Source organism: Hypanus sabinus, chromosome 6 (genome assembly GCF_030144855.1).
Source record: "Hypanus sabinus isolate sHypSab1 chromosome 6, sHypSab1.hap1, whole genome shotgun sequence".
Taxonomy (NCBI): Eukaryota; Metazoa; Chordata; class Chondrichthyes; order Myliobatiformes; family Dasyatidae; genus Hypanus; species Hypanus sabinus.
Window position 1 is genome coordinate 32,121,729 of NC_082711.1, and position 13,944 is coordinate 32,135,672.

Below are 13,944 nucleotides of genomic sequence, written 5' to 3' on the forward strand. Positions count from 1 at the left end.
CTGCCAATGTCTGTCCTCTCCCTTCAGCTATTTGTGTCTGCTCTCCACCCAGGTACCTCCTTTCACCCCTCCAACTGCTATGTGGATCATCTTAGGCCAAGACTCCTTTTATTGTACAACAACCAATTGTCACTCCTATTGATCATTCCTGACATCACCTGCACCGGTTTGAGTACAAGAGAGCCAAAAGGTGACTGCCCATCCTTAGACAGTTGCAGATTCTAAGGAATTGGCCCCCTCACCTGAAGCCCCATTGTGTTTGATAAATAGAGTGATTTTGCAAAACTGGTCACTTCTGTAAAGCAACATTAGCTCTAATGACATCATATTTGCAGGGCTAATTTTCTTTATACGTTTTTCTTTATACCAACACATGATTACCATCAAAGAAGAGACCCATTTGATATATATTTTGTATCCTTGCATCTGTGTTTTATTGACAAAAGCTCTTAAAAAATCTGTATTAAAAAGTAACTTTGCTGCAGAGAATGAACTTTCCATTAATTTACTAGGCTTTTGCAAAACCGTAGGTAGATTAAAATGTGCTTCATGGCTCAACACTTTGCAATTATTTTGCATCATCTGTCTCTGGTCCACCATAATGTGTAAATGAAGGTTACCTGAGATCAGCCAACGACTCAGTGTGAAATTTCCAAGGTCTGCCAAAGGCTGGCTGACAATTCTCACCTGTGGTAAACGAGGACATTTATTCCTGTCAGGCATTTGACAAGGCTTTCCACTGGGCACTGGCGGGATGTTAAAGAGAGCTTGAAGAGCAGCTTGTGCAGTCTGGGCTTTTGCCAGCTTCTTGCTGCGTCCCATGCCTTCAAACGTTCTCCCATCCACCCTCACTGCCATCACAAATTTCTTGATGTGTCTCTCCACCGTCTCCGAGAGGCACACGTATCTCAGTCCCGGGCGCAGCTCATTTAACATCTCGACTGGGTTCTTATTGCCAGCTGCTGGGTACGACATCTTGTGTTTGTTCTGTTTGGCTTGGACCATTAAGTCCAATGTGTGGCAGAGTAATCGTCCGTGTCGCCAACCGCCGTACAGTAACTCACTGTCAGCAGGACTGCAGCAAGGCAGGCCATCGCTTTGCACCGAGGGCTCAAACTCTTTGAACAGTGTATTGGGGAAGTCGGCCTGGTCGGACGTGAAGTCCGCGCTGGGGTTTACGCAGTTACCCATGGCGAAGTGGGCCTGGGAAGCATTTGGGAACTGGACGAAAGACTGCAGGGCCATCTCCGCCGCCCTCATCTTTGCTTTCTTTTTGGTGGGTCCCGTGCCCTCAAAGAGAAAGCCATTCACTTCCACTGCAATGGCGAAAATGGGCGCGTGCACAGGTCCGGTTTGAGAGACCATCTTGTACTGTAGTCCGGGCTTCAGCTCATTCAGCTGCACCAGGGCGTTCTTTGGCATCACCGACCATGACAATTTCTTACATTTCAGCTGCACCTTAGGGTGCATGTGTCCATTGTTCCCTTCCTCCAGTGGTCTTTTCCTTTTCAATCCCGATGCTCCACTTCTGGATATGTCTGTACAGCGAAAGACTTGCCGATCACCAGAGGCCCGTGTATGATCTTCCAACGATAAGTTACCTACATTACGATTCTCCTTTACCTCCACACTACTGGTACCTGTTTTAAAAAAAAAACAAGGAGATGGTACAGTTACTGTGTAACTGAACTCGTATTTCAACCTAATTACCAAAGCAGGCTACAATGCAAACTTTTTGCTTCTCGGGAAAGAGAAATCTTACTGTCTGCAGTCGCCCATAGGTACTAATTAGTTTCTGCAGACTCGCAGGTCTCCCAGTAGCTATTCTTGTAGGTTCGGTACCAGTGCTGTTATCATAAGACACAGGAGCAGAATTAGGCCATTCAGCCCATCAAGTCTGCTCCACCATTCCATCATAGCTGATCCTGGATCCCACTCAACCCCATACACCTGCCTTCGTTCCATATCCTTTGATGCCCCGACCGTTCGGGAAACTAACAACTTCTGCCTTCAATATATGCACAGACTTGGCCTCCACTGCAGTTCGTGGCTGAGCATTCCACAGATTCATTACGCCCTGGCTAAAAAAAATTCCTCCTTATCTCTGTTCTAAAAGGTCACCCCTCAATTTTGAGGCTGTGTCCTCTACTTTTAGATACCCTCACCATAGGAAACATCCTCACCACATCCATCCTACCTAGTCCTATCAACATTCGGTAGGTTACAATGAGAATCCCTTGCATTCTTCTAAGTTCCAGTGAGTACAGGCCCAAAGTTGCCAAACACTCCTCATATGTTAACCCCTTCATTCCCGGAATCATCCTTGTGAACCTTCTTTGGACTCTTTCCAATGACAACATACCTTTTCTTGAGATATGGGGCCCAAAACCATTGACATTACTCCGTGGGGCCTGACTACTGTCTTATAAAGGCTCAGCATTATTTCCTTGCTTTTATATTTTATCCCCCTTGAAATAAATACCAAAATTGCATTTGCCCTTTTTTTAATCACAGACTGAACCTGTAAATTAACCTTCTGGGAGTCTTGCACGAGGACTCCTAGTCCCTCTGCACCTCTGATGTTTGAACCTTCTCCCTATTTAGATAACAGTCTGCTCTATTGTTCTTTTTACCAAAATACATTCATATATTTCCGTCTGCCATACTGTATTCCGTCTGCCACTTTTTTTGCTCATTCTTCCAATTTGTCTAAGTCCTGCTGCAATCACATTGCTTCCTCAGTACTACCTACGCTTCCACCTATCTTTGTATCATCCACAAACTTTGCCACAAAGCCATCAATTCCATTATCCAAATCCTGACAAATTGTTGGGTGTATTGGCTGTACTTAAGGCAGAGACTGATAGGTTCTTGATTGGACGTGGCTTCAAAGGTTACAGGGAGAAGGCCAGGAACTGGGGTTGAGGAGGAGAAGGAAAAAGGATCAGCCATAATTGAATGGCGGAGCAGACTCGATGGGCCAGGTGGGATAATTCTGCTCCTACGTCTTATGGTCTAAGCAATGTGAGAAGTAGCGGTCCCAATACTGACTCCTGAGAATCACCACTAGTCACGGGCAGCCAACCAGTAAAAAAGCCCCTTTTATTCCCACTCGCTGTCTCCTGCCTGTCAGCCATTCCTCTGTCCATGGCACTACCTTTCTTGTAACACCATAGAATTTTATTTTGTTAAGCAGCCTCAATAAATAGATATACAGCCTTAATTATTTATGGTTTTATATTGCTATATTTCTTCACTATTCTTGGTTGGTGCGGCTGTAACGAAACCCAGTTTCCCTCGGGATCAATAAAGTATGTCTGCTTGACTGTTTAGTATTGAATTGGTGGCCTCACTCAGAATAGTTGTAAATTTGTGAAAGGAATGCCCTTTTAGTCATATTCAGCAATGGTGTGGATATGGAAAGAAAAGAAAATGGAGCATTCAGAGGAAACCCATATCGTCACAGGAAGAGCGTGTAAACTCCACACAGAGTTTACACGCATTGGAGTCAGATTTGATCCTGGGCTGATGGACTGGTGAGCTGGCTGCATCCCTCTAATTCTCATGTTAATGGCTTGTGGAAAGTCGCAATGACACCGATTAGAATGTACAAATGCAGCCTGCTGCTGGAATTTTACTGGAGTGCTGACAAATCTGTACCAGAGGAAGGGTTCATCACAACAGCTGGTAAATCTGCCTCAGCCCAATGATTTTAATCCATTCTGACATTTGTCCCTGAGAATCTGTGTATACTGATTAGTTTGTGCTGGTGTCAGGATTAACTTTTCACTTTAAGTATCTGCCTGCTTCATTGGACTGGTGATGTTCTGGAAGTTGCTGATCAGTCTTTTTACCAGTATTATGGTACACTGAAAGTAAAATAAATTACGTAACCAGAACACTTCAGAAGTGCAAAATCTAGCTAACTTTTCAGGTTATTTTTGGAATGTGCAAGGGACAAATCTACTTAAAGAAGGAGGGAACTATATATACACATACAGATGATCAAATTTAGGATTCTTTTTACACAAAAAGAATTTCAATTTCATGTTCTTATTTTAAGGTAAAAAATTCCACTGTGTACAATGAACTTCAGTATGCTGAAAGGAAGTTGCATTCTTAGTCATAGAAAAGTACAGCCGAGAAACAGGCCATTTGGCCCATCTACTATGTGCCAAACCACTTAAACTGCCTGCTCCCATCTGCAACCTGCAACAGGACCATAGCTCTTCATACCCCTACTATCCATGTACCTATCCAAAACTATTATTTTACATATATCTGCAAACCTATCAGAATTTCCATTGAATGTGGAAATCAAGCTTGCTTGCATCACTTGCAGTGGCAGCTCGTTCCAGACTCTCATGACCCTCTGCGTGAAGAAGTCTCCCTTCGTGCCCCCCTTAAACATTTGACCATATACCTTTAACTCATAACCTCTGGCTGTAGTCCCACTCAACCTCAGTGGAAGGAGCCTGCTTGCATTTACCCTATCTATGCCCCTTATAATTTTGTAAAAGATCCTTTCAGTCTTTTACATTCTTTAAGAAGCCAAGCTGTAGGACTTTTTTTAAAACTCAAAATCACACTCAAAGCTATTGTTCTACAAAGTTCTTTCAGTTCCAAAGGTTCTCTCGAGTCTGTAAACATGCTGTCCTCTCCCTAATTACTGCTCAATTTTCTTTTCTTATCTGAATTTCATCAATTATGGTCACATGGAGGCTGCAATGAAGAATTGCCCTTCTCTGTGATCTAAGTTAGATGCAGAGGAAGTATATTAGGATGGTTTCAAAACTATCTGTCACATAGAGAGCACAAGAGTATGAGTCACTTTCAGTCTGGAAAAATGTGCCAATGGAGTACTGCGGAGACCAGTTCTAGGTCCTCATTTGTTTACCGTCTTCACTCATGGCCTGGAGGAGGGAACCAAACGGAAAGTTTCCAGGTTTTCTGCTCATATGAAGATTCTGATGAGGATGGTCTGACTTGGGCTCTGGGTATAGATAGACTGGTCGATGGTGTCAAAACCTGACAAACGGAGTTTAGTGTGGTGAAGGGTGAGGTCATGCACTTTGGTTAAGAGAAGTCAAAATGGTGATTATTATCTAAATGGAGAGAGATAGTGACACTCTCGTGTGATGTATAAGACATTGGTGAGGCCTAATTTGGAGTATTTTGTACAGTTTTGGTCACCTACTGACAGGGAAGATGTAAATAAGGTTGGAAGAGTAGAGCGAAGGGATTTTGCTGGGTCTGGAGGACCTGAGTTAAATGGGTAGATTGAATAGGTTACAACTTTGCTCCTTGGAAGATAGAAGGTTGAGCGGAGATTGATAGAGGTATGCAAAATTATGAGGGGTATAGATAGGGTAAAGGCAAGTTTTCACTGAGGCTGGGTGGGACTACATCTTCAGGTTAAGGGTGAAAGGAGAAAAGTTCAAGGGGAACATGAAGGGAAACTTCTTCTCTTAGGGGATTGTAAGAGTGTGGAACAAGCTGCCAGACCAAGTGGATTGAAATTAATCTTTACCACATCCTAATTGACGTATTTATTGCTGATTTATTTTATGAATGTGAGCTGGTCATAGCGTAGTACAGGCTTATTGCAAGTCAGTCTGAATTGTGTTAAATTAAATACACTGACAAAAGTTGATTAGGTTTCAAAAGAAATATGTGAAAACACTGCACACTGCAGTTGATGTGGGTGAAAAGAGAAGAGAAATGGGTGCTCGATTCTCTCTCATTTTTCTCAGGCTTTCATTTGGTATTGGAGCGTAACGTCCCCATTCCAGTCCTGAGGACTCTAAGGAGACTGATGAGGCCAAAGTGGGCCTTGCACCATCTATCACCAGAAGTGCTTTATGAGCGGGCAGGGTGTGATTTGTGGAGGTGAACTCCTTTGACTGTTTGCAAGGAGTTTCTGTATACTCTGTACTAATGGACTACGTCATCCCAAATACTTCCCCTTCATTTTGAGCAATCACATGAGAGGAGTCCCCAGAAATCTGTAGGGCTGTTGCTCGGGGTTAGGGAAGGGAGTTTAGAATGCAAGCGGCCACTGATTGGGGTTTGATTCCTACCACGGTCGAGAAGGAGCCGGTATGTTCTCCCCGTGATCGTGTGGGTTTCCTCTGGGTCCTCCAGCTTCCTCCCACAGTCCAAAGACATCTGGTTATGGCTAGTAGGGTTAGTAATGCTATGTTGGAAGAATGAAATTTCCAGCTGTATTCCCCTTGAAAAAATTACTTATAGTTTAAGAGATAAATATGAAACATTTTCGAAAATTTGGCGCCCTTATTTACAAAAGACAGGATTAAGTACATAGGTGCTTCGAAGATAAAATAATTGGTTATTTGGGGAAAGAAATTAATATATTTACTAAAGTTATTGTGAACTCCATGGAGCATGTGGGGATCTTCTGATATCCAGGCGTTCTTTCTTTCTTTCTTTCTTTTCTCTTTTTCTTTTTCTTTTGTTCTATAGGGATGTTAGGGGGGAGGGGTTAAGGGGAGGGGGGAAGGGTAGATACTTTTTTTCTTTCTGTAATCATTTGAAAACTCAATAAATTTTTTTTAAAAAGTAATGCTATGTTGGTGTCAGAAGCATGGTGACACACGGTGACAGATATAGGGGGAAAAAAAGAAAATAATGCAATCCACACATTTCACTGTAAATTTTGACGTTTCAAAGTGCATAAAGTCAATAAAGCTAACCTTCATCTTAAAGAGGCTTTTAGAACATGTGGCTTTCCACTGCCCAGACACCTAACATCATCAGATTTCAATAGGGTGTCAATTCTGTAGACGTAGTACTGGCAGAGGACACTAGTATTGACCTAACTATCCTTCCAATGGACTTGGCTGACAGTGTGTGTGCTATCTTTCCCGTGCTTTGAGAAGCTTGCTTGCTCTTAATAATTTCAGAGGTGCATGGTTGTTTTGTACTAGGTTTGACCTCCTGTCCTTCAAGTACTTTCTTCCCCCGCTGGCCAAAGGCAGTGAACTGAAGGTGATGGTGAACTTGAATGATTGATCGCTCCTGAGAGTTTCTGAGGATTTTGACATGGGCATTTTCTGTTGGAGGGCAGTGATATAGAGTGAGAGTAGTTTATTAAGGGATCTTTTTTTTTGAGGATGTTAATTGTAAAGTCCATTCTGCTGCATCCTTCAGCAAATGAATTGATGACGACATGGAGCTCGGTCCCCAGACATGGGCCTATGCAGTTATCATCTGTACACTGCGGCTCAGTGATAGAAGTTCCCAGGTGGGGAGGTGTCACAGGCCAAAACAGTTGCCCATTTGTCCCGTAGGTTAGGTCCATTCCAGTGGAATGATGCATTGTTGCTGTACAGCAGTCTGCAAAGAGGTAGGTCTGGTCTGAAGTGAGGATATAATGATTAAGATGCAACTGACAGCTGGGAGATTGCATATGCTTGCATATGTATCATGACCATTTGGTTCTCCCATGCCATATGGAGACTCAGTAATTGCTTTTGGTCAAATTTTTTGCGAGAAAATTATATGGATAATCTTGTGAACCAGACATTTTTATTGTAATGTCTAAAATTAAATGTTGTGGGAAAACCTCATTGACTCTGCATTATGATTTGAGTAATTCTTTCCTGCCTAAAACAAGCAGCATTGATAAAGAGATTCCCATAATATTACAATATGACCATTTAAACTGATCTTAAAAAATCAACTTCCAAGTGGTTCTTGTGAAGCTCTGAAATTCCTGAGGCAATAAGGAACTCACATTTATCTTTTAATTGAACATTTAGAAAACAGTGCAAAGATAAACATTTTTAATTAGCTGAGCTTGCTCTGGTAAACCAGGCGATGATTATTCATCTGAGGAAATAGTTATTTTTTTTAAAGTCTCCTGTGCTGATTATAGTAGTAGTAGGCCTCCGTTAGTCTTGATAGACCATGGATTTGCACCTTGGAAAGTTTCCAGGGCGCAAGCCTGGGCAAGGTTTTTTTTAATGGAAGACCGGCAGTTGCCCAAGCTGCAAGTCTCCCCTCTCCACGCCACCGATGTTGTCCAAGGGAAGGGCATTAGGACCCATACAGCTTGGCACCGGTGTCGTCGCAGAGCAATGTGTGGTTAAGAGCCTTGCTCAAGGACAGACTCGCAGCCTCAGCCAAGGCTTGAACGAGCGACCTTCAGATAACTAAATGAACGCCTTAACCACTTGGCCATGCACCAACACGCTGATTATAACTGCCTAATAAAAACATTCTATCGATTATTGTCACTTTATCACTGCCCCATGCTTTAAAAGCCAAAGGGTTTCCTGTATCTTGTTGGTGCCTACAATTAAACTAAGTGACCAGTTTAGAAGTTCATAAGACCATAAGACATAGGAGCAGAATTAGGCTATTTGGCCCATCAAGTCTGCTCCACCATTCAATCATAGCTGATCCTTCTTGTCCCCAGTTCCCTGCCTTCTCCCTGTAACCTTTGATGGTATGTCCAATCAAGAACCTATCAAGCTCTGCTTTAAATATACCCAACGACCTGGCCTCCACAGCTGCCTGTGGTAATAAATTTCACAAGTTCACCACCCATTGGCTAAAGAAATTTCTCCATATCTCTGTTTTAAATGTTACAAGAGCAGGGGTGTGATGCTGAGGCTTTATAAGGCAATGGTGAGGTCTCACCTTGTACTGTGAGCAGTTTTGGATTCCTCATCTAAGAAAAGATATGCTGGCATTGGAGAGGGTTCAGAGGAGGTTCACAAGGATGATTCTGAGAATGAAAGGGTTATCATACGAGGAGCATTTGATAGCTCTGGGTCTGTACTCGCCAAATTAATTGAAAAAATGTCCTTAAGAAACAAAGCACAAACTACTGAACTTCCAGCTATCTTTCAGCTGCTTCTTCTCCTGTTCAAGAGGGAACTGTTGGGGAAACATTACCATTGTTCAATAAACCTTAGCTACTCCCAGTGGACAAAACATTGGTCTATTGATCTGAAGGTCACTGGTTCGAGCCTCAGCTGAGGCTGCGTGTTTGTGTCCTTGAGCAAGGCACTTAACAACACACTGCTCTGCGACGTCACCAGTGCCAAGCTGCTTGTGTCCTAGTGCCCTTCCCTTGGACAACATCGGTGGTGTGGAGAGGGGAAGGCTTGCAGCTTGGGCAACTGCCGGTCTCCCATACAACCCTGCCCAGGCCTGGCCCTGGAAACCTTCCAAGGCACAAATTCATGGTCTCTCGGGACTGACAGATGCCTAGTGGTTCAATGTCTGGTATTTGGCAGATCAGACCAATGGTGAGTGTAACTACAGTGAGAAGTTCCTTCAGTGAAAGCTGAAAGCTGTGTGTGTGTGTGTGTGTGTGTGTGTGTGTGTGTGTGTGTGTGTGTGTGTGGGAGGGAGGGCTGGGAGGTCTAGTGTTTGTGTAGCCTATTCTTCTAGAGAGTACTAATATCTCCAACAAGAGTCTCGGCCTGAAACATCAACCATTTATTCTGCTCCGTAGATGCTGCTGGACCTGCTGAGCTCCTCCCAGCAACTTGTCTGAGTTATTCTGGATGTCCAGCAGCTGCATAATCTCTTGAATTTTATGTTTTCTACTCTGCTGTTTTGTTGACTTGCCCCATCTCCAGGAGCAGGTGTCGGGCATGCAGCTCCTCTGCACACAGTCTCCGCAAAGCACTTAACGATCTTCAATTGTTACCGACACCCATGCTTACACCCTCCGTCACAAGTGAGCCAAAAATTGTATTTATATTAACTCATCCCCTCCCCATTGTTCTTCTACTTTCATCCATGCTTTCCACTCAGCTTAAGTAAGACATTGTCATTATTCTCAGACACTAGTTGTGGAAATAACTTCCATACTTGGGGTATTGTGAGCAGTTTTGGGCCCCTTAGCTAAGAGCGGCTGTGCTGACGTTGGAGAGAGTTCAGAGGAGGTTCATGAGAATGATTCAGGGAACGTAAAGGTTATCATATGAGGAGTGTATGATAGCTCTGGGCCAGTACTCGTTGGAATTTAGAAGAACGAAGGGGGAGCTTATTGAAACATTATCTAATGTTGAAAAGCTTAAATAGAGTGGATGTGGAAAGAACACTTCTTACAATGCACAGCCTCAGAATAGAAGGATGTCCCTTTAGAACAGAATGTGGTGAATCTGTGGAATGCGTTGCCAGAGACGGCTGTTGAAACCAAGTCTTTGGGTATACTTAAAGCAGAGGTCAATAGGTTCTTGATTAGTAAGGGTATCAAAGGTTATAGGGAAAAGGCAGGAGAATGGGGTTGAAAGGGATAATAAATCAGCTACAATGGAATGGTGGAGCAGACTCCATGGACTTTCAAGTTCCTGGGTGTCAATATCTCTAAGGATCTATCTTGGGCCCAACCTGTTGATTCAACTACAAAGAAGGCATGACAGAGGCTGTATTTCATTAAAAGTTTGTGGAGATTCGGTATGTCACCAAAGACACTCCACAGATGTACCATAGAGAGCAATCTAACTTACTGCTTCACTGTCCGGTATTGGGGGCTGTGGGAGCGGGAGCTGCACCTACATAGGATCGAAATGAACTGCACAAACTCAGCTCCATCATGGGCACTAGCCTCTGTAGTTTCAGGGGCATCTTCAAGGAGCGATGCCTCAAAAAGGCGGCATCCATCATTAAGGACCCTCAGCACTCAGATCATGCCTTGTCCTCACAGGAGGGAGGCATAGAAGCCTGAAGGCACACACTCAGTGATTCAGGGACAGCTTCTTCCCCTCTACCATCTGATTCCTAAATGGACATTGAAAACATGAACACTACCTCATTGCATTTTCTATTTTTATTTTTGTACTACTTATTTATTTTAACTATTTAATATATATATTTACTGTGATTCAGTTTGTTTCCTATTACTATGTATTGCATTTTACTGCTGCTGCAAAAATAGAAAATTTCATGACATAAGCTGGTGATATTAAACCTGATTGTGAATCGCCTAACTCTGCTCATATGTCATGTGGTGTTATACTTTTACAATCCATCAACCTTGCCCCCAGAGCCTCTTGTTGTTTACCCATCAGCTCTAGGGAATAGCCTCCTTTTTCCACTGAGCCATTTCAAATGTTTTGTCATTTTATCCTGTTGTACTAATGAGATAAGACCAAACTTCTCAAGTCCTTATTTGTTTTGTTTATTTCTTCATATCTCTGTTCAAATAAATCTGTGGTACACTTTCCCTAAAGCTCCAATATCCATTAATGTCAGACCCCATAGTGTTCCCAGTACTCTAAATGAGGTTTTAATCTGGTTTTAGCGAGTATCATCATTACATTCTGACTTTTATATCTAAGATTAAACTTACGAATTCCATTAGCACTTCTACTGTTTTATGAATCTGTTGCTTCATTAAATATTGTACCCCAAACTCTCCATCCACAGCACTGTGCCTATTAGAATATGATTACTCTTTTGTTTTGCTGAAACAGATTGCTTATATTTCACTGAGAGTGAATGTTGACGTTGCAACCCATCCCTACAACTCATTAAGGGCCTTTTGCATTCTTTTGGTTATCTTAAAGAATTCATGAAATTTTCTGCTTTGGGCAGTATCAAAATATTGATATACCAAGCTAACAGTATTGACCCCTAAACAGAAAACTGAACAGCACCTCCAAACACTGGGAAAAGGAAAACTTTATATACCTCCGACTTATTTTTCTCCTTACCAATTAGTTTCAAATCATATTCTCTATCAGGGTAGATGAACCTCAAGGTTATATACTGCTTACGTACTTTGAAAATAAATGTATTTTGAATCTTCTCCACGTCATTTCACAACTTGTACAATTCTCTTGTAACTTGTCATAGCTATGACAATGAATATACTGTCTACACTTGTCACTTCCTCAGAAAAGTAGCCGACGTAATCAAGGAGCCCACCAACCCCAGAGCTTTTTGCTTCTCCTCCATCTGTTTCATAGAAGATACAGAAAGTCTGTATCACTGGACTTAAGGACAGCTTCTTTAAAGCTATTCAGTAAAACTGTTAAAAGTTTCCCTAGAATGATAAGATGGATTTGACTTCATGATTTACCTCATTATGATCTTGCAGGTTATTATCTACCTGTACTGTACTTTCTCTGAAGCTGTTACACTATACTCTGCATTTTTATTGTTTTACCTTGTACTGTCCCAGTGTTCTAAGTAATAATTTGATCTGCATGAATAGTTTGCAAGGAAAGTGTTTCACTCTTTTTGGTACCTGTGTCAATAATAGAACAATTCCAGTACCTTAAATCCAAGTTCATAACACCTACTGCATTTTCTCCGTCCACTGCATTGTCTCACAGCAGCAGTTACCCAGGATCAATTCAGACCTCTGGTGCTTTCTGCACCTTCTCTCCATAAATGCATCCATTCACCTTGTCTGCTCTGGTTTTCTGTCACGTCCCAAAGAGGCATCAAAAACAAGAGGGCGCAGGATGCTGCCTGGTTTAGAGGGCATGAGCTAACATGAGAGGCTGGATAAACTTGGGTTGTTTTCTCTGCAGCGTCAGAGGCTGAGAAGTTTACAAGATTATAGGAGGCATAGGCAGAATGGACAGAGACCTGATCCCCAGAATTGTCCCAGGATTCAAACCTGTTTTTCAAGATTGAGATGTTTAATACCAGAGGACATGCATTGAAGGTGGGGGGGGGGGGGGGAGAGTTTTAAGGAGGATGTGAAGGCAAAGTTTTCTACTTATAGTTGTAGATGCCTGGAATGTGCTGCCTTGTATGGTAGTCATACGCTGCCATCTGTAGGGAGATTGTACATTCCTCCCATGACCGTGTGGGTTGGGCCGGGATGCTCCGGGCTCCTCCCACGTTCCACTTGGGTTTGTGAGTTGTGGGCCTGCTCCACCGGCCCTGGAAGCATGGCGGCACTTGCAGGTTTCCGAGCACAATCCTCAGACCGTGCTGGTCACTGGTGCAAAAAAGATGCGTTTGACTGAATGTTCCAATGTACGTGTGGGAAATACATCTAATCTTTATCTTTAACCAAAAGGGTGTTGACGATCATGGGTGTGTGGTTAGGTTACTGGGCAAGTAGTAGGCGGATCGGGAATACTCTGGGAGCTGTCGTTGACTCAGTGGGAGTCAATGGGAGAAATGGCCTCCTTCCATGCATAAAGGAAAGCAAAATGTGATTTGTAACCCCTCAAAAAACCTCTTAATTTAACAGGTACATGAAAGATGGAAGTATGGGGTGCCACGGTAGCGCAATGGTTAGTGAAACATTTAGAGTTCAGAGTTCACTTCTACCATCCTCTGTAAGCATGTTTGTACGTTTCTTCCCAAGTGCATGTGTGTTTCCTCCGCACGCTCCAGTTTCCTCCCACAGTCCAAAGATGTACCAGTTTAGAAGGATGAGAGGGGATCTGATTGAGACATATAAGATTATTAAGGGATTGGACACATTGGAGGCAGGAAGCATGGTCCCGCTGATGGGTGAGTCCAGAACTAGATGCCACAGTTTAAGAATAAGGTGTAGGCCATTTAGAACTGAGATGCAGAAACATTTTTTCACCCAGAGAGTGGTGGATATGTGGAATGCTCTGCCCCAGAAGGCAGTGGAGGCCAAGTCTCTGGATGCATTCAAGAGAGTGTTAGATAGAGCTCTTATAGATAGCGGGGTCAAGGGATATGGGGAGAGGGCAGGAACGGGGTACTGATTGTGTATGATCAGCCATGATTACAGTGAATGGCGGTGCTGGCTAGAAGGGCCGAATGGCATAGTCCTGCTCCTATTGTCTATTGTCAGTTAGTAGACTAATTGGTCATTGTAAATTGCCCTGTCCGAGGGTGGATTTGGTGGGGTGCTGGACAATAAGGTTCAGTGGGCCAGAAGGGCCTGTATCTCCAAATTAAAATAAAATACAGAAATTTTGTGTCGGAGTTTGCAAGCTTTGCTTCTTCTCTTTATCATGTGGG

The 13,944-nt window shown here is 43.0% G+C and overlaps 1 protein-coding gene across 2 annotated transcripts in view; it reads right to left on the reverse strand.

Moving 5' to 3' along the window:
* Positions 1-13,944, reverse strand: part of adarb2 (adenosine deaminase RNA specific B2 (inactive)) — a 794,386-nt gene that overhangs the window by 346,812 nt on the left and 433,630 nt on the right. For both annotated transcript variants that reach the window (XM_059971913.1, XM_059971912.1), the window contains one exon: positions 688-1,640. In XM_059971913.1, the coding sequence (XP_059827896.1) occupies positions 688-1,640 (953 nt within the window). The remainder of the gene's footprint in view (positions 1-687; positions 1,641-13,944) is intronic.